The 22052-nt window shown below is 39.7% G+C and overlaps 1 protein-coding gene across 2 annotated transcripts in view; it reads right to left on the bottom strand.

The window, feature by feature from the left end:
- Positions 1–21759, bottom strand: part of LOC126426793 (uncharacterized) — a 29827-nt gene extending 8068 nt beyond the window's left edge. The window contains exons 1-2 of one of the 2 annotated variants that reach the window (XM_050088790.1): positions 21543–21759; positions 10143–10296 (exon numbers count right to left, since the gene is read on the bottom strand). In XM_050088790.1, the coding sequence (XP_049944747.1) occupies positions 10143–10152 (10 nt within the window). In that variant the 5' untranslated portion in view covers positions 10153–10296; positions 21543–21759. Of the gene's footprint in view, positions 1–10142; positions 10297–15858; positions 15996–21542 lie in introns of those variants that run through there. The other variant, XM_050088791.1, reaches the window with a different exon arrangement.
- Between the last annotated feature and the right edge of the window lie 293 nt (positions 21760–22052).

Raw genomic sequence — 22052 nt, 5'->3', positions numbered from 1 at the left:
TACAAATAAAAATAGCACTACCTGTCTCCTTATTTGCAACTGAATCAGTAAAAGACACCTCCACAATTACAGAGAACACATGTTGTTGTGGTCTTCAGTCCTGAGACTGGTTTGATGCAGCCCTCCATGCTACTCTATCCTGTGCAAGTTTCTTCATCTCCCAGTACCTACTGCAACCTACATCCTTCTGAATCTGCTTAGTGTATTCATCTCTTGGTCTCCCTCTATGATTTTTACCATCCACACTGCCCTCCAAGGCTAAATTTGTGATCCCCTGATGCCTCAGAACATGTCCTATCAACCGGTCCCTTCTTCTAATCAAGTTGTGCCACAAACTCCTATTCTCCCCAATTCTATTCAATACCTCCTCATTAGTTATGTGATCTACCCATCTAATCTTCAGCATTGTTCTGTAGCACCACATTTCGAAATCTTCTATCCTCTTCTTGTCTAAACTATTTATCATCCACATTTCACTTCCATACATGGCTACACTCCATACAAATACTTTCAGAAAAGACTTCCTGACACTTAAATCTATACTCGATGTTAACAAATTTCTCTTGTTCAGAAACACTTTCCTTGCCATTGCCAGTCTACATTTTATATCCTCTCTACTTTGACCATCATCAGTTATTTTGCTCCCCAAATAGCAAAACTCCTTTACTACTTTAAGTGTCTCATTTCCTAATCTAATTCCCTCAGCATCACCCGATTTAATTCGACTACATTCCATTATCCTCGTTTGGCTTTAGTTGATGTTCATCTCATATCCTCCTTTCAAGACACTGTCCATTCTGTTCAACTGCTCTTCCAAGTCCTTTGCTGTCTCTGACAGAATTACAATGTCATCGGTGAACCCCAAAGTTTTTATTTCTTCTCCATGGATTTTAATACCTACTCCGAATTTTTCTCTTGTTTCCTTTACTGCTTGCTCAATATACAGATTGAATAACATTGGGGATAGGCTACAACCCAGTCTCACTCCCTGTATTTTACCCCTGCCACCTTTAGAATTTGAAAGAGAGTATTCCAGTCAACTTTGTCAAAAGCTTTCTCTAAGTCTACAAATGCTAGGAACGTAGGTTTGCCTTTCCTTAATCTTTCTTCTAGCCACAGAAAACATTTGCTCGCGTAGCATTGTAACAGAGGAGAATTAAAACGTCCTTTCATATTCTTGTAGCAACCTAGCTGTCACTTACATCATCATTTGAGTAGCTGACAACTCCCATTATTACACAGCATATCTTCTGTTACACATTGTACATACAAAGGTCTGTGTCGTGATCTACGGTGGCAAGACAATGAAGCTTGCACACTGCTGTACTTCTCATCTAAGCAATTACAGGCGAGAGGAGTTAGTGGTAATGCAATAGACACTGATGGAAAAAAAAAAAATCTCAACACCAAGAAAGAGTTGTGCAACATAAATGGAAGCTCACACGAGTGTGTTTCAACATCTGAAAGATGACGCCTGTTCAAAAGTTCGCACCTGTCACATTAAGGCAGTAGCGGTCAGAAGTGTCTGACAGTGAGTGACTTCCGGATATGCGACATTCAGGCAACAAGCGGCAGCATCGGGTGATCCACTCTGGTCCCCTGCGTGCGAGCAACCACCTCTCGTTACAAGACTGCTACTAGAGCTGACCAGCTGTTTCTACAAAAAGGCACCACAGAATATTGTAGCTCAAGAGTAAGGCAACTAAATTAGCTTCACTTAGGAAAATAAGGTGATAAAGGAGAACTGTTCATGAAATTTATGAAGGAAGAAATGTTCATGGAGAATTTCATAATTTATATCATCAACTACAAATATCACCAGACAAATTCTTCGAATATAGGTAGATGAGCAGAGAGATGTTTGACTATCTCAAAATAAAGACAAATGCTTCTCATATGACAGATAACTTTAAACAGCTGATAGGTGCGGAAGAATGACTGACTACGTAAATACAAAATTATGAGTGATGTTCCACAGGTGGTGTCTGTTGCATAACAGTAGTGTATGAATATCAAGAGCTCAGATGGAAACCCAGTTCTAAGCAAACAAGGGAAAGCAGAAAGGTGGAAGGAGTATATAGAGGGTCTATACAAGGGCGATGTACTTGAGGGCAATGTTATAGAAATGGAAGAGGATGTAGATGAAGATAAAATGGGAGATATCATACTGTGTGAAGAGTTTGACAGGGCACTGAAAGACCTAAGTCGAAACAAGGCCCCGGGAGTAGACAACATTCCATTAGAACTACTGACGGCCTTGGGAGAGCCAGTCCTGACAAAACTCTACCATCTGGTGAGCAAAATTTATGAGACAGGCGAAATACCCTCAGACTTCAAGAAGAATATAATAATTCCAATCTCAAAGAAAGCAGGCGTTGACAGATGTGAAAATTACCGAACTATCAGTTTAATAAGTCACAGCTGCAAAATACTAACGCGAATTCTTTACAGACAAATGGAAAAACTGGTAGAAGCGGACCTCGGGAAAGATCAGTTTGGATTCCGTAGAAACACTGGAACACGTGAGGCAATACTGACCTTACGACTTATTTTAGAAGAAAGATTAAGGAAAGGCAAACCTACATTTCTAGCATTTGTAGACTTAGAGAAATCTTTTGACAATGTTGACTGCAATACTCTGTTTCAAATCCTAAAGGTGGCAGGGGTAAAATACAGGGAGCAAAACGCTATTTACAATTTGTACAGAAACCAGATGGCAGTTATAAGAGTCGAGGGACATGAAAGGGAAGCAGTGGTTGGGAAGGGAGTGAGACAGGGTTGTAGCCTGTCCCTGATATTCAATCTGTATATTGAGCAAGCAGTAAAAGAAACAAAAGAAAAATTCGGAGTAGGTATTAAAATCCATGAGAAGAAATAAAAACTTTAAGGTTCACCGATGACATTGTAATTCTGTCAGAGACGGCAAAGGACTAGGAAGAGCAGTTGAACGGAATGGACAGTGTCTCGAAAGGAGGATATAAGATGAACATCAACAAAAGCAAAACGAGGATAATGGAATGTAGTCGAATTAAGTCGGGTGATGCTGAGGGAATTAGATTAAGTTTCTCATTTCCTAAAGTAGTAAAGGAGTTTTGCTATTTGGGGAGCAAAATAACTGATGATGGTCTAAGTAGAGAGGATATAAAATATAGACTGGCAATGGCAAGGAAAGGATTTCTGAAGAAGAGAAATTTGTTAACATCGAGTATAGATTTAAGGGTCAGGAAGTCGTTTCTGAAAGTATTTGTATGGAGTGTAGCCATGTATGGAAGTGAAACATGGACGATAAATAGTTTAGACAAGAAGAGAATAGAAGCTTTCGAAATGTGGTGCTACAGAACAATGCTGAAGATTAGATGGGTAGATCACATAAATAATGAGGTGGTACTGAACAGAATTGGGGAGAAAAGGAGTTTGTGGCACAACTTGACTAGAAGAAGGGATCGGTTGGTAGGACATGTTCTGAGGCATCGAGGGATCACCAGTTTAGTATTGGAGGGCAGAGTGGAGGGTAAAAATCGTAGAGGGAGACCAAGAGATGAATACACTAAGCAGATTCAGAAGGATGTAGGCTGCAGTAGGTACTGGGAGATGAAGAAGCTTGCACAGGATAGAGTAGCATGGAGAGCTGCATCAAACCAGTCTCAGGACTGAAGACAACAACAACAACAACAACAACAACAACAGTGTCTTAAGTTAGGAATTGGGATCATAATCTGGTCCTGCATTAGGCCCCACCACACTCACTGCAAGAAGAAAGTTTGCAGTGAAAGTGAACAAGGGCAACAGAAAAGAAAAAACTCCAGCTGCATCCACAAACAGCATTAACCGTCCCTGTATTGACCGATCGAGTGCGACAGTCACGGACCGCCATCCCACAAACTGATATCCGGTAACTGTACACCACAGTTAATGCATGTCCGCATTCAACAGTCTGGTATAACACAAGTGTTCACGGAGAGTATTTCGGAAGTCACAAAGAGGAAGTCATTTGTGATCGACCAAGTGTATGATTGCCGTACAAAAAACTGTAATAACCGAATACACAGGGTGTTACAAAAAGGTACGGCCAAACTTTCAGGAAACATTCCTCACACACAAAGAAAGAAAATATGTTATGTGGACATGTGTCCGGAAACGCTTACTTTCCATGTTAGGGCTCATTTTATTACTTATCTTCAAATAACATTAATCGTGGAATGGAAACACACAGCAACAGAACGTACCAGCGTGACTTCAAACACTTTGTTACAGGAAATGTTCAAAATGTCCTCCGTTAGCGAGGATACGTGCATCCGCCCTCCGTCGCCTGGAATCCCTGATGCGCTGATGCAGCCCTGGAGAATGGCGTATTGTATCACAGCCGTCCACAATACGAGCACGAAGAGTCTCTACATTTGGTACCGGGGTTGCGTAGACGAGAGCTTTCAAATGACCCCATAAATGAAAGTCAAGAGGGTTGAGGTCAGGAGAGCGTGGAGGCCACGGAATTGGTCCGCCTCTACCAATCCGTCTGTCACCAAATCTGTTGTTGAGAAGTGTACGAACACTTCGACTGACATGTGCAGGAGCTCCATCGTGCACGAACCACATGTTGTGTCGTACTTGTAAAGGCACATGTTCAAGCAGCACAGGTAGAGTATCCCGTAAGAAATCGTGATAACGTGCTCCATTGAGCGTAGGTGGAAGAACGTTGGGCCCAATCGAGACATCACCAACAATGCTTGCCCAAACGTTTACAGAAAATCTGTGTCGATGACGTGATTGCACGATTGCGTGCGGATTCACGTCAGCCCACACATGTTGATTGTGAAAATTTACAATTTGATCACGTCGGAATGAAGCCTCATCCGTAAAGAGAACATTTGCACTGAAATGAGGATTGACACATTGTCGGATGAACCGTTCGCAGAAGTGTACCCGTGGAGGCCAATCAGCTGCCGATAGTGCCTGCACACGTTGTAAGCGGTACGGAAACAACTGGTTCTCCCGTAGCACTCTCCATACAGTGACGTGGTCAACGTTACCTTGTACAGCAGCAACTTCTCTGACGCCGACATTAGGGTTATCGCCAACTGCACGAAGAATTGCCTCGTCCATTGCAGGTGTCCTCGTCGTTCTAGGTCTTCCCCAGTCGCGAGTCATAGGCTGGAATGTTCCGTGCTCCCTAAGACGCCGATCGATTGCTTCGAACGTCTTCCTGTCGGGACACCTTCGTTCTGGAAATCTGTCTCGATACAATTGTACCGCGCCACAGCTATTGCCCCGTGCTAATCCGTACGTCAAATGGGCATCTGCCAACTCCGCATTTGTAAACATTGCACTGACTGCAAAACCACATTCGTGATGTACACTAACCTGTTGATGCTACGTACAGATGTGCTCGATGCTAGTACTGTAGAGCAATGAGTCGCATGTCAACACACGCACCGAAGTCAACATAACCTTCCTTCAATGGGGCCAACTGGCGGTGAATCGAGGAAGTACAGTACATACTGACGAAACTATAATGAGCTCTAACATGGAAATCAAGCGTTTCCGGACACATGTCCACATAACATCTTTTCTTTATTTGTGTGTGAGGAATGTTTCCTGAAAGTTTGGCTGTACCTTTTTGTAACACCCTGTATGTTCCTGGGTACGGGTATCCTGTTTTTCTCAGTGAGTGTTCAATGTTGGTGAGTGTGGATTCACTGGCAGAAAGGAAGACCTCGGAGAATAGCATGGAGCCAGTAACTAGCTGGGTAGTACTATTTCAGTGGACAAAATGGTGTTGGCTAGTGTTAATTCACTGCAATAAATTTCATCGCCTTTCCTATATATTTGAGAGCGGAGTCTTTGTGTGACTCTTTCCCTATTGACTCTTTGAAGTGTATTCCTTTTTGGTCATTGTGGGGATTAATGGTGGGAGTTTGCTAGTGTCCAGTCGGAGGTGATGTGTTGAACTGTAACAGTGTACGTATCCCACTACATTGATAGGACCTGAGTATCTTTCTTGAAAGTAGTCAGACAGCTACAGGGCTTTTAATTATTGACTTTTGAGTTGCCGGAATTTTAATCCCGTAATGTTGGGCAAAGCAAGGCTAGCAATCTTTATTTTTACATGTGTAGCAATGCAGGGAATTAATTGGGTGTTACTATGAATGTTTTTGACTAAGTCCACATAGTAGCACCACACATATTTTGTCTCTCACAAAGCACATCGCATGTCGATTTCAGCCTCCACAACTAATGTGTTTTTTGTGCAGCAGCGTGCAAACTCCGAAGAATGAATGAAAGGAATGTTTCAAACCTTAGGAGAAACAAAAGAGTGATGGTAAATTACATTAAAAAGAAAACTTTCAGAACCAATGTATAAAAGTCTCAAGGACAATCCCTGCAAAATTGTAAAAACACATTATCAAAGAGTAAAATAAAATCAATAAGACAGAACTGGATCCTCTTTATTCTGCAAATGATGTAATTATACTGCAAAAGTAGTTGATGTAATATATTTTTTTAATTATTTCAAACCAAGAGAATTAGTGCAACCTGCATTCCGTAGGAATGTTACTGTTCCAAGCATGGCCATAGTACACAAATAAAATTTCTGGAGATCCAAGCACAGCATTTTACTGCATGTATACATGCAGTTTTGTTTGTGTTTTTGATGGAGGGGCACGGGGGGAGTGCAATTTTTTTTTTCATTTTTTTCCTTGCCTCCATTTATCAGTCAGAAGCCAATTTTTAAAAGTTTTCACAGAAAAAAAAAAATCAAAAAATTTTATGCATATCATCATTTCTCAAAATATTTGCTTTTCAAAGTTACACTCTTCTGTATGCGTCCAAATTAGCAAAGGAAATGTTTTGTTCACTCTGATGCTGATACCTCAAAAATGTGCTTTCAGAAGGGTGCAACAGTGTTCTTTTAATGACGAAAATCTCCATCCGTGTGCATTCCTCATTTAATAGGAGGGCAACACAAAGCCGTTAGGTGATAAATCGTGGCAACGGGACAGTAATTCGATATTTCCCTCTGCCATATAGTCAGCCGTTTGACATGCTGTGGGACAGCTGGCACTCTCATTGTCAAGAATGATGCAACGTGTCAGCTGTTTCACCTGATTTCATTGCTGGCCTGTGGCAAACAAACTGTTGTGTACCTTTTGGCACTGTTCTTCAATCACAATCGGTGCTCAATCTCTGACTCACATTTTGTCTCCCGTTTAGCAGTTCCGTATCGAGTTTGCATTTTCTCCGCCACACGTTTGGAGCATTTTCTTACTCCAAGTTTTTGAGTATCTTGCAATATGGAACAAATCTTTTTCTCACCTAATTGTCCACGCAAAAGGTATTTCAGTCTCTGATATGCTTAAGGATGCTTACCACTCGGCAATTCCCGTAAATTTTTTTATTGACAGCATCCACCCTTTTGTAGTAACTACCAATTTTCACTGACATTCAAAATATTATTACTGGTGGAAGCACGACTGTGAAGAAAACTCTACAAACCAACTGCAAACAGTCATTTTTTAAGGTGATCTTCTACGATTGCAGAACAGGAGACATTGTTCCCATCTTCAAGAAAAGCAAAAAAAGACTTTGTAAAAACTACAGAGCAATAACCCTTATGAGTCATACAGCCAAGATTTTTGAAAGAATTTTACTGAATCGAATAAGTGAAAAGATAGAAAAGGAGCAGAGTGAAGAACAGCATGGGTTTAGGAAAGGAAGAAGCACGATCGACCTGATATTTTCTATCCGTCAACTGATGGAAAAAAGTTGGGAGTGTAACAAAAGGGTGATAATGGTTTTTATAGACATAGAAAAGGCATATGACTCAGTTAACAGGGAAAGACTCGGGGGAAGAAACGAAGAAGATAGATATAGAAGATGGTTACATTAATGTAATAAAGACAATGTATGGAGGACATAATTGTAGAATTAGGACACTACGGGGAACTCTGAATGCTTTGAAATAAGACAAGGACTTAAGCAATGAAGTATTCTATCTCCTGCATTTTTTAATGTTGTGATGGAGGGAATGAACAGGGCAGTTAAAGATATAGTAAAAGAAAAAGACAAAAAGATGATTTTTGCAGATGATATGGTATATGGGGTGATAAAGAGGTAGATGTACAGTTACAGCTTGATGCGTGGAAGGAAATAATGAAAAGGTATGGATTAAAAATAAATAAAGATAAGAGTGAAATAATGGTATTTGGAAGAGAGAAAGGGATCAACGGAAATATTACCTTGAATGGAGAACCCCTCAAAGTGGTAGAAAGTTTCACTTATATAAGGAGTGAAATATCCAGGGATGGAAGAATAACTAACGAAATTAATAGGAGGTTACAGAAGGGAGGCAATTTCTACCAAACAATAAAACACCTGATTTGGAATACGGAAGTTTCAGAAAAAGCAAAACTCCTTATGTATAAGAATTATTACTTCCCTATTGTCACCTATGGTGGGGAAACATGGACAATGACAGAAAGGAACTGGAGCAGACAGCAGGCAGGGGAAATGAAATTTCTTAGAGCAGTTAAGGGAAAAACAAAAATGGACAGAGTAAGGAATGCAGAGATTAGAAAGGACCTTAAACAAGAAAGTATGAGAGAAGAAATTGAAAAAAAGAGATTAAGATGGTATGGGCATGTTAAAAGGATGCATGGGCAGACTCTCCCCAAAATTATGGAAGAACTAAAGATGGATGGGAAAAGACCTAGAGGGTGCCCAAGAACACGGTGGAAAATGGGAGTGAGAATATCTGTAGAAAGGAGAGGTGTGACCTGGCAGCAAGAGGAGGAAGAAAAGTGGTGGGAGGACCGAGCCAAATGGAGAGGACTCATCAGCACCCAGACCCGGCAGTAACTGGAGCGGGATTCGTATATAGACGGATAGATAGATCTACTACTGGCAGTTGAAAAAAGCATTTTGAGGTCTGTTGTTGTTCTGCTTGCCACAATCACATCAACTATCAATCCGTAACACTGCAAAGGGACACGAAGTGGAATGGGCGCATAAGCTCGGTTGTGGTTCTGGTGTATGGTCGACTTGGATTTATGGAAATAATTCTGGGAAAGTGTAGCTCGTGTATAAAAGAGACCGTGTAGAGAACAATTGTGGGACTCATTCTCCAGTACTGCTCAAGTGTTTGGGATCAGTAGCAGCAGTTCATATTAATGCCTTACCATAAAATTCCGAGTTATCTTGTTTTCATTATTTTGACAGAAACTTACAATTCGGAGTATACTCGGGAAACTTAAGAGTAGACCTCTGAAAACATAAAATCCTGCTAGTATCCATTTCAGCACTGATAGTTAAGTGTTTGGCCACTAGAGAGCATCCGGTCCTGCATTTGTAGCCCGGCCGTCGCGTTTCAGTTGAGGTGCTCACCGCTAGATGTCGTCTTTACTGCATGCAGCTGTGGATACTCGAAAACAAAACATATCCTTTCAACCTCTCTCCTGTATTATTGTTTACACAGTGCTTTCAGAAAAGAATCACAATAGTGATCCTGAGTTGATAATGAATTTAACAGCTCAGAAAACGAATAAGAATGTCATGTCACTTCATCGGAGACTGTAACTGATGACAGTTCGTCAGTCGAGTGATAAGTACTCGCCAGCTGTATGAGATAAATACTTCCACTGAACTACAGCTATCTCTTCCGAGATTTATGTTCATAGGAAACAATTTTGAAATACATGATTGGACTTCATAGCTACACAGAAACTAAAAATGACTTCAAGTTACCTGATATTTTGCTCAAAGCCCAGTGCACGAGTATACTTGGGATTTTATTATTGGTGATGTTCAAAATTTTGTAACTCAATATTTTGAGCTTTAAAACCTGTCTTTAAATGTTTATATGCAATATCATTCATTATAGGAGGTTTTTCATTAATTAAAAAATATTTTCTGGAACATGATTTGAGGAAACAACTGTTAAGTTAACGGGTCAAAAGAAGATGTGGACACGTACTGCTATATTCTTTGCAGGTAGGTTCAATCCACACACGAGTATTACGGAAACGCAGTGCACCATACAATGGCTAGTGGAAAATGTAGATACAGATGAAAGAGTGAATGGAAGGGTCAATTAGTGATGACCCTCCAGAAATAAATCATAAGAAATTAATATTTGCGATTAAACTTACCTGATGCCATGTTTCCAGAAAGTATTAAGAGACACAGTTAAATTCCGCAAGAATTCTGGTTTGACGTGCTCACATTTCGCACTTTTCTGTCGACTTTTTATTCCAAATTGCTAGTGCCATATGTATCGACACTTTCATCCTCGTAGCGCCTTCACTGAAAAATTTATGTTTTCAAATTAATTTCACAAATAGATTTGGGTCAAATAACTTTCATTAATAACTTGAAAATAAAGGATTTTTGGACATATGTTTATACAAAAAATTTTGTCTTGGTGTAAGAAACCATTTCCCAAACTCTGTAAAAGTATATCCTAATCTTGCCAGGTAAAATAAATTCATAAAGAAAATACACTATCAATGGAGTATCTAATATTTCAGCAAAGTGTTTTAGTGTTGGGAGCAGCATAAAATTCCTGGTTGTTTATATTCAAACCATATACTGTAATGTGGCAGACCAAGAAACACTACATTGATGTGATCGACATCAGAAACGATGGCTTTCCACAGGCAGTGAAACAACAAATGTTTTTTAATTACTATTAACTTCACCATTCTTAACTGTAATAAACAGAAGTCTACCAGTGTCATTATACTTTAAAAGCACACACGTGGGTAGCATAATATCATTATTTTATAGCGGGGATATTTGAGAACACAACATGAGAACAACTTAGAAATTTGTATGAGGTATTTATCAAATGTTTAACTGTAATGAATTGTTCAGCTTTGATCCTTATTATGCAAAACAGTCATACAAGCAATAATTTAATTTAAATTTAGGCTAAATTAATTTATTGCAACTTTAATCACACTGAGATTTAGTCTCACAGTTAATGACTGTAGCATATCATTTGTGTCTGTACGATTATGTATATAAGGAAAATGCCCCCCCCCCTAAAAAAAACAATTATTAAAGTGATTAACTTATTAAAAAACTTCATCCGGGGCACAGAACATTTTGGGTGTGAAACATGGAGCCTAGGGAAGAAGTAAATGAAATCAAGATAAAAAGAATACACAGGCCTACCAATCGTGAAATCTCCCAAAGAAGTGGCGATGAGACAACACTGTGGAAAACAACAGAGAAAAAAATGACATAAGGGTAGCTGTCACGTAACATGTCACAAACATTCTAAAAGGAGCCAAAAAAAGACACAGAAATGGCAAGCAAGACTCCAATCAGCATTTTTAAAACAGACCATAAATAAAAGAATAGAAACTCTCTGTAGGATTATTAACAATGTAGGGAAATATACACTGTTACTTACTGTAAATATGACATGATAAGTTTCAGACAGGCACAATTATAAGACACTTAGAAAAGCTTATGGCCACAGTGTTCATAAGCAAAATAGAAACACACACCATTCATTTTCATAAGCAAGCACACCTCACGCACCCACGACTGCCAATTCTGTCAGCTCGGACCTGAATGCAACTATCACGTGGGGTGGAAACAGCAGCCTGGAGGGGGCGGGGAAGGTGAAGTTATAGTTGTGCATGGGTGTGAGGACAGAGGAACAGGTGCAGTGTCAGGAAGTTCTGAAGCAGGAATGTGAGGAAAAAAATGTGAAAGAGGAGAGGAGTGGCAGAAGATGGGTGGGTGTATTCACAGAGGGCAGCACACCGACAGGGCGAGAGACAAGAATGGGGAGGAGATGAGAGATTAGGGGGGATGGAAACTGTTGGACGGAGTGTGTGGAGACAGTAGGTTACTGTAGGTTGAGGCCGGGATAATTACGGGAGCGGAGAATGTGCTGCAAGAATAACTTCCATCTGCGCAGTTCAGGTGAGCTGATGTCTGAAGGGAGAATCCACAAGGCTCGGGTAATGAAGCAGCCACTGAAATTGAGGATGTTATGTGCAGATGCTTGTTGTCCACAGGGTGTCAGCTTTCATCTCTGCCACAGATTGGCAGTGGCTGTTCATCACGGTGTACAGCTGGTCGTAGCCGTACCGATATAAAAAGCAGAGCTGGCAAATGACGTGGCTGCTTTCATAGGTGGCACAGCCCCTGATGGGGTACAATAAACCTGTGACAGGATTGGAGTAGGAAGTGACGTGTGGAGCGGCAAAGTGATGAACTAGGATGTTGTGGAGGTCAGATTGGTGACAGAACATCATTTTAGGAGGGTGGGAAGAATTTGGCCCAGTTGTTCCTCAGTGAGGACATGATGACATGTATTTGAAGCCCTGGCGAAGGATGTGGTTGATTTGTTCCGGTCTAGGGTGGTATACTGCGATATGATACAGGAGTCAGTAAGTATGCTGAAATGGAGTCGGCTTGTAACAAGTCTAGATTGAGATCTGCTAACACGACTGAAAGCAACCAGCCTAGAAACTGGAAGAACGGAAGTAGCAATACCACTTACCTTCATACGTATATTAAAAGAGGAAGAAGGTATTGTCCCGAATAAATCTCTCAGTACAGCAAAGAGCGAGTTCCAATATGAAACTTCCTGGAGGATTAAAACAGCCGGCCATAGTGGCCGAGTGGTTCTAGGCGCTTCAGTCGGGAACCGCGCTGCTGCTGCGGTCGCAGGTTCGAATCCTGCCTCGTGGGTGGATTTGTGTGATGTCCTTAGGTTAAGTTAGGTTCAAGTAGTTCTAAGTCTATGGGGCTGATGACCTCAGATGTTAAGTCCCATAGTGCTTAGAGCCATTTGAACCATTTTGATTAAAACTGTGTGCCAGACATGGACTCGAACCCAGAGCTTTTGCCTTTTGCGCCACCGACTAAGCTATCTGAGCATGACTCACGATCTGCCCTCACAGCTTTTTTCCTGACAGTACCTTATCTCCTACCTCCAAAATACCTTGGGCATTAGCACTCCTGGCAGAAGGGATATTGCAGTTAATTAGCTCAGCCACAAGCAAGGAGAGTGGTGGAAACGACATCTGCCCCCTGGCGGGTGTGTCCCTGTCCGAGTGCAGTGCAAGCAGAGCTTCTCTACGGGAAAAGTTTCCTGGCATTTGCAGCCATACTGTTCATCACAAATGGAAAAAGTGCACATACTTTGGCACGCACATTTAGTACAGTGAGTTTCAAAAGATTGTAATATTTTTTTAATTTTGAGGTTACAAATAGAAAATACACAAATTAACAAGCAAAGACTTTCTGCTATTTATTAATAATCTACATCTCCATCTATACTCTGCAAACCACAGAGAGGTGCATGGCAGGGGTAAGTACATCACCATTGTGCCAGTTTTAGTGTTTCTTGCTGTTCCATTCACATACAGAGGGCAGGAAGAAAGAATGATTTGAATGCCTCTGTGCATGCAGTAATCATTCTAATCTTATCTTCCCGATCGCAATGTGAGTGATACGTAGGAAAGTTTGTTAACGGACTTTCTCGGGATATGATTCTCGAGTTTCTCCCGGCGTATTTGATAGTCAAAATATCCACGGGTGTACTGCCGGTCTACAGTGTCCAATGGGCACAATATTTCGGCGATCATACATGTCGCCATCATCAGGTGAACTGACGGACTGAGCTCCTGTGAACGTGCCGGCACGGAGATCCGTACACTATGGCTGCTCAGGGGGAACAGTTATTAAAGTGATTAACTTATTAAAAAACTTCATCCGGGGCACAGAACATTTTGGGTGTGAAACATGGAGCCTAGGGAAGCAGTAAATGAAATCGAGATAAAAAGAATACGCAGGCCTACCAATTGTGAAATCTCCCCCAGAGCCGCCATAGTGTACGGCTCTCCGTGCCGGCACGTTCACAGGAGCTCAGTCCGTCAGTTCACCTGATGATGGCGACATGTATGATCGCCGAAATATTGTGCCCGTTGGACACTGTAGACCGGCAGTACACCCGTGGATATTTTGGTTTCTCAGGATAGTTTATGTCTGTCTTCAAGAGCCTTCGAGTTCAGTTCCTACAGTATCTCTGTGACACTGTTCCATGGATTAAACAAACCTGTGACAATTCGTGTTGCCTTTCTCTGTATACGTTCAATATCCCCAGTTAGTCCTATCTGGTATGGATCCTACACACTTGAGCAGTATTCTAGAACTGGTCACACAAGTTATCTTTTAAGCAATCTCCTTTGCAGACTGATTACATTTACCCATATTTTACCAATAAACCAAAGTCTCCCACCTGCTTTGCCCACAACTGATCCTATGTGATCATTCCATTTCATATCCCTACAAAGTGTTGCACCCAGGTGTTTTGTACGAGTTGGCCAATTCCACTCACTTATAGTATAGTTTTTGTTTTGTGAAGTACACAATTTTATATTTTTGATCATAAAAGAAAACTGCCAAATCTTTGCACCACTTTGAAATCTTACCAAGATCTGACTGAACATTTATGCAGCTTCTTTCGGAAAGTACTTGCATCATCTGCAAGCAAATCTGAGGTTACTAATAGTATCATCTGCGAGGTCATTAATATACAATGTGAACGGCAAGGGTCCTAACACACTTGCCTGGGACACACCAAAAGTTACTTCTACATCTGATGATTACTCTCCATCCAAGATAACATGCTGTGTTCTCCCTACCAAAAGTCCTCAATCCAGTCACAAATGTCACTTGATACCTCATATGATTGTACTTTTGACAATAAGTGCAGGTTCGGCACTGAGTCAAATGCTTTTTGGAAATCAAGCAGCATTTCATCTGCCTGGTTGCTTTGATCTAAGGCTTTCAATATGTCGTGTGAGAAAGTGTGAACTGGCTTTCATGTGGTCAATATTTTCAAAATCCATACTGCTTAGCATTGAGGTGGTCATTCTGTTCAAGATACCTCATTATGTTTGAGCTCATAATACGTTCTGAGATTCTGTAACAAATCAATGTCAAGGACATTTGACAGTAGTTTTGTGTGTCACTTCTACCACCCTTCTTGTAGACAGGCTCGATCTGAGCTTTTTTCCAGTTTTTTATTCGAGAGATTGACGATAGATTATAGTTAGAAGGGGGGCCTACTCAGCCCCAAATTCAGTGTAGAATCAGACAGCGATTCCATTGGGGCCTGCACCTTTGTTCAATTTTAACAATTTCAGCTATTTCTCAACATCCCTGACACTAATACTTATTTCATTCACGTTTTCAGTGGTACGAGGATTAAATTCAGGGAAATTCACTTGTGTTTCCTTTGTAAAGGAACATTTGAAAATGTAGTTAAGCAATTCAGCTTTTGTTTTGTTATCCTCAATTTCAGTTTCTGTCTCACTCACTATGGACTGGACACTAACTTTGGTGCCACTAACAGCAGTAACTTATGGCCAGAATTTTTTGGGTTCTGTGAAAGATCATTTGACAATATTCTGCTACAGTAATCACTGAAGGCAACATGTAACATCCATTACATTATCAAAAGGAGTCAAATACAAAAAACCTTTATTGCTATCTCAATTGTGTTACCACATCAATCACCATTTCTTCAATATGTCCACAACGTTTCCTCCCCAAAATAAGAGCTGTTTCAAAAATTGAAGACCAATATGCTAAATGACAGTTAAGAACTATTCTCCATGCCCAAGGAGGAATGAAATGAAATTTCTCCTTCAGTGCATCGAACTTTGTCAAAAGCCACCCCTGAAAATTATACACTGCAGTTTTAAAGATTACTCACTGATGACCTAATGTGAAAAGTTACTTGTGCAAATACTCCTTTCTGAATTCATTCTTCAAATATGGACTGTACAGAAGAACATTCCTCAAGTCTTTCAAGCATAAGCTGGAATTACTCACCCAAAAGCCCATTCTGTACACAGAATTTACACAAGCTGCATGGAGAAATTCTCCCACTCGTCTTTGTGTCACCTTACAAGAATCAAATTAATGCGCGAGATGTGCACATCGGGTGTCACTGAAATGGTGTAAATTTGTGGCACCTGTTAGAGTTACAGTGCGCAACACTGAAATTTTCAAAGAATACATATAAAATTAATGAAAATGTTTACAACAAACAATGGAAAATCCAACATGGAATAATGACAATATTATGAAATGGATAGATTGCTACTAACCATACAGCAGAGATGATGAATTGCAGACAGGCACAACAAAACGACTGTCAGAAAGTAAGCTTTCGACCAAAAAGGCCATCGTAAAGGTTCCGTAATGTGAGGTACAACAGCCGTAAGTGTTTTATACAGTGGATTTTAACCATCAGCTGTTTATTAGGAAAAAACCTGTGATGCCTGTCTGTCTGATATGAGATATGACTGTCAGTATTGTAGGACAAATTATGTCAGGTGTTTGTACAATTTCACTTGATAATGTTGATACCGTTTAACTTGAAAGAAATATGGGAAGCTTTCAACTAGTCTGTTGTGCCATACATCCAGGATAATGGTTAATAACCGAAACTGATGAAAGCTTTTTTAAAAAAAAAAAGCTTACTTGTTTGACAGTCTACTTCTTGTGCCACTCTGCGAATCAGCATCTTCGCTATATGGAAAGTAGCAATCTATCCTTTTCATAACATTTCCGTGAACGACAATGTTTCTAATAAGAAACCGCATGCAGATACAAACACAATCAAGTGACAGAAGTACTCTGTTTCCGATAGCCTTCATATTCCATTCGTACTGCTCTGCCCCTTTCCATTAGTTCTAGGGTCCTTATCCTTGACCAGATCTTTTTCCTTCCCTCTCTTTTCCCATTCGAAGTTCTGTGCAGTGAAAATACTAAATGGGCAGTGCATAATTATTTTTCTCACTCTCCTTGATCAGGTATGTGTAAACATGGACAAGTGTACATCAGAAAACTTTGATACCGGCTATAGTGACCACCTTTCGCAATTACTAATCATACCTGTAAATCACATTTCGACCAGTATAGAAAACGTCACCCATAAAAGAATTTATAGTAGGGAAAATATTGAACACTTCCAGTACCTAATCAGCGAACAATCTTGGAGAGAAGTATATGATACCTGTAGTACCAACGAAAAGATGGAAAATTTTTTGAACATTTTCAAGTATAACTTTGACATAGCCTTTCCACAAAGGAAAGTGATTTCCAAAAGCACAGACAGATTCAAAAACTGGATTACATCAGGCATTAGAGCACCTCGTAAAAGGAAGCGGGAACTATTTCTGCAGTCAAAAACTCACAGCAATCCAGAATTTATTAATTATTTCAAAAAATAAAAGTTAGTTTTTAAACGGGTCATAAAAAAGGCAAAAATTCAGGAAAATGACAAATATATTATGAAGTCATCCAATAAAACTAAGTCCATGTGGAAAGCTGTGCAGGATCTTACAGGGAAGAAGACAGCTCACAAAAATATTGTGATATATGATGGCAAGAATGTCACTAACCCTAGGGCAGTTGCAAACAGTTTCAATTCTTATTATGCAACTGTTGCTGGAAAATTAGTGAAGGAAAAATTTGGAAATCCACCTAATACAACATGTAAAGAACTTTCATCTATACAAATAAATAATATATCCATGTTCCTCAGTCCAATAAGCCCAACAGAGCTCCTAAATACCATTAATTCACTGAAGAGTAAGTATTCAGCTGGTACTGATGATATTCCAGATTATATTATAAAAATAACAGCCCGACAAATACATTCGCCTTTATTGGACATATGCAATTCATCCTTATCTACATCCATACTCTGCAAGCCACCTGACGGTGTGTGGCGGAGGGTACCCTGAGTACCTCTATCGGTTCTGCCTTCTATTCCAGTCTCATATTGTTCGTGGAAAGAAGGATTGTCTGTATGCTTCTGTGTGGGCTCTAATCTCTCTTGATTTCATCCTCACGGTCTCTTCGCGAGATACATGTAGGAGGGAGCAATATACTGCTGGACTCTTCGGTGAAGGTATGTTCTCGAAACTTTAACAAAAGCCCGTACCGAGCTACTGAGCATCTCCCCTGCAAAGTCTTCCACTGGAGTTTATCTATCATCTCCGTAATGCTTTCGCGATTACTAAATAATCCTGTAACAAAGAGTGCTGCCCTGCGTTGGATCTTCTCTATCTCTTCTATCAACCCTATCTGGTACGGATCCCACACCGCTGAGCAGTATTCGAGCAGTGGGCGAACGAGTGTGCTGTAAACTACTTCCTTTGTTTTCGGACTGCATTTCCTTAGGATTCTTCCAATGAATCTCAGTGTGGCATCTGCTTTACCAACGATTAACTTTATATGATAATTCCATTTTAAATCACTCCTAATGCCTACTCCCAGATAATTTATGGAATTAACTGCTTCCAGTTGCTGACCTGCTATTTTGTAGCTAAATGATAAGGGATCTATCTTCCTATGTATTCGCAGCACATTACACTTGTCTACATTGAGATTCAATTGCCATTCCCTGCACCATGCGTCAATTCGGTGCAGATACTCCTGCATTTCAGTACAATTTTCCATTGTTACAACCTCTCAATATAGCACAGCATCATCTGCAAAAAGCCTCAGTGAACTTCCGATGTCAGCCACCAGGTCATTTATGTATATTGTGAACAGCAACGGTCCCATGACACTCCCCTGTGGCACACCAGAAATCACTCTTACTTCGGAAGACTTCTCTCCATTGAGAATGACATGCTGCGTTCTGTTACCTAGGAACTCCTCAATCCAATCACACAATTGGTCTGATAGTCCATACGCTCTTACTTTGTTCATTACTGACTGTACCTGCAAAACACATTTCGACCAGTATAGAAAACGTCACCCATAAAAGAATTTATAGTAGGGAAAATATTGAATACTTCCAGTACCTAATCAGTGAACAATCTTGTGGTGTCTTCCCTCAGCAACTGAAAATGGCAAAAGTAATACCCCTATATAAAAAGGTGGTCATCAATGTATGGGTAACTATAGGCCTGTGTCTCTATCGCCAGGGTTTTCGAAAATTATTGAAACAGTGTTCCTTTCAAAACTAATTACACTCTTCGACAAGAATAATATTATTTCTGGATGTCAACATGGCTTCTGACCACAGCAATCAATTGAAACAGACACTTTCAATCTGATAAACCATGTCTTAAATGCACCACAGAAATATCTCAGGTTTATTCTTGGATCTAACAAAAGCTTTTGATGTGATTGATCATTCTATACTCCTGAGGAAACTTGAATGGTATGGTGTAAGAGTGTGCCAAATCAGTGGATTGAATCATATTTGGAATATCACTCTCAGGTAACTGAAATTAAGTACATGGAAGGAAATGAACTCCAGGTACACCTTCCAGAACCATGTGGACTAAGTCATGTTGTTCCACAGGGCTCCATTTTAGGTCCCTTTCTTCTTTTGTTCTACATTAATGATTTCCCATCACACATTAGGGATTCTGAACCAGTACTGTTTGCAGATGACACCAGTAAATTGATTGATGGGAATAAATAAGAAAATCTTACCGCATCTGCAAAAGATACTACAAAAAGTGTGTCTGAATAGTTTACCAGAAACAGGCTAATAGTTAATCCCCAAAAAACGGTACTCATGAATTTCCACACTGATCAAAATAAAAATCCGGCACAACCTGTAATATGTATAGGTAACCAAAACATTAGTGCTGTCAATGAAACTAAATTTCTTGGGATTCATATCCAAGAGAATCTTAAATGGAGCACTCATATCACATCCCTAAATTCAAAACTAGCAAAAATGAGCTATGTAGTAAGAATTCTCTGCAACAATACTGAAGTAGGGTATCATTTTCTGGGGAAATGTACACCAGGCCATAACAGTTTTCAGGAAACAAAAGGCTATTATAAGAATAATAAAACGAGTGAGCAGCAGAAAACCATGCAAACCTTTCTTTAAAGATCCTACCCTTTCCCTCCATTTATATACTGGAAGTAGTCATGCATGTCAAAAAACGCATACTGAGAAAAGAAAACCTTTTTCCTCAAAACAAAAGTGTCCATGATTACAGTACCAGGTCAGACAGTGACATACATGTTAATCATTGTAACACCACATTATGCCAAAAAGGTGTATATCATGCTGGAACAAAACTTTACAACTGATAACCAAGCCATATAAAATTTCTTCCTGAACTACAAAGCTTTAAAAAGTCTGTGACAGCCTACCTTCTGAAAAACTGCTACTATTAAATCTCACAGTATCTTATGCAAGAAAAAAATGTAATTTGTATCTTTAATTGTAGAAAAAAGTTATAAATATACGGTATTTCAGAAATTTGTAATTATTAACTGTATAGATCCAATTTGTCATAAAAATTTTAATCATGTATGTTTAACGTTTGAAAAACCAATAGCTAAAAAAGGTTTTCTGTCCAACATACTGTGTACAATATATGTACTGAAAAAGAGATTTATATGGACAAATAATTTAATAAGGTATTGCATGAGGATTCTTAAAGCAAATGTGAATGTATTTAAATTTTTATTTACATTATTTAGTTCATCTGTCATTTCAGGTTTCCCTGAATATGTATGTGCATAAAAAGTTTTTCTATTAATGCAAGGAGGATTTTCCATGCAGTGAATTTATTGCAAGCCTGTTAGTTCTCAAACATTATTTAATCGTGGTTACGACGACTCCGCCATCTAATTAGGCCGGAACGGACCCTTCAACAAGGTCACACACCTATACTATCTTCTCCTCATTAAAATCGCGTTGGATTAACTGTAACGTTCTCTAACGCCTGCGGTATTTATATGGTTGACTTTATTATATTAAGCTGTCGTATCCTGTAATATTGTAAAATGATCCTTGGGCAAAATAATTCCTGGCACTGAACGTACTCTATACTTGCAATTTACACAATTTTCATTTCTGTATACATTTGCTCCGCGCAATAGAGTTTTTTTTTTTTTTTTTTTTACTGTCTCTACTTACTGACTCTACTTTTGCAATATTATTCATTAAAGGTAGTTTACAGACAAATTCTGACTAAGAAGTTAAGTTTCAACCCGAGCATGTTATAACAATTTGGCATACGACGGTAAACGATAATTTGAAACCAACAGAAAGGAAATTCGTTAATTAAAGAAAACTTGTATCTGTGTGGGAGATTCGAACGTATATGCTCCTGGGGAGAAAACCAGTCTCGACCAAACTGCTACATGCAATAAACAGATTTTTCATCTTATTAAGGTAACAAATGTTTCTCAGGAGAGAGCCAAAGATTAACTTCCATATCGTATTCCATGAACATATGTACGATTTCTGGATGAATCATTCGTAAAAGGTGAAAGTAATTACGGATTGCATTAGGCTCTATAGGGAATATGGATTTTATTTAATATTCTATCATAGGATGGAACGGAAACTCAGAAACATCACAATGAACAACTACCTCTGCTGTAAGGTCCACGGAAATCTGGAATATCAGCATTTAGAACCCAAACAATCTTAAAATGTTTGTATCACAAGGCTCTTACAAATGATACGACAAACATTATTAGCAGAGTATATTTGAAATGTACATTGCTTCCCCTACCTTTACTTTATCAACCACAAGACGATTGCAAAACATTTCTGTTTCGAATGCTTCACTTCATAAACATTAGATTACGTCTAATTCACGAGTGATGCCTTCCGATAAACACTTAATGACAGTGCCCATTTACTGAAAATCATGCACTTTAGGGTACATATACATAGAGTAACATATGTCTACAGACAGCAAATCCTCCCGGTACGTTGCGCTCTGCGTATCTCGGGTTTGCAGGTCCTAGCGCTTCCCGGCGGCAGACATCGAAAGCTTCAGCGGCCCTTACACGATCAATAATACAGGACGGTCTCCCTAGACCGCCCAATAATATTGTGGTTCAACGAAAAAAAAAAAAGAAAAGAAATATATGATGGGATACTGAATAATGGGATGCGAACCCTCAGCTTTGCGAAATGACGTCAAAGCTGCAACAGATGATGCATTTCAAAGACATGGACGAAAGTTGAGAAACAAAAGTGATGTAGCACATAGAAAACAGATCGTGGACATACACCA

This window comes from Schistocerca serialis, chromosome 11 (genome assembly GCF_023864345.2).
Source record: "Schistocerca serialis cubense isolate TAMUIC-IGC-003099 chromosome 11, iqSchSeri2.2, whole genome shotgun sequence".
Lineage (NCBI taxonomy): Eukaryota > Metazoa > Arthropoda > Insecta > Orthoptera > Acrididae > Schistocerca > Schistocerca serialis.
The sequence above is the reverse complement of the archived record's forward strand: the minus strand, read 5'-3'. Positions and strand labels throughout refer to the sequence as shown.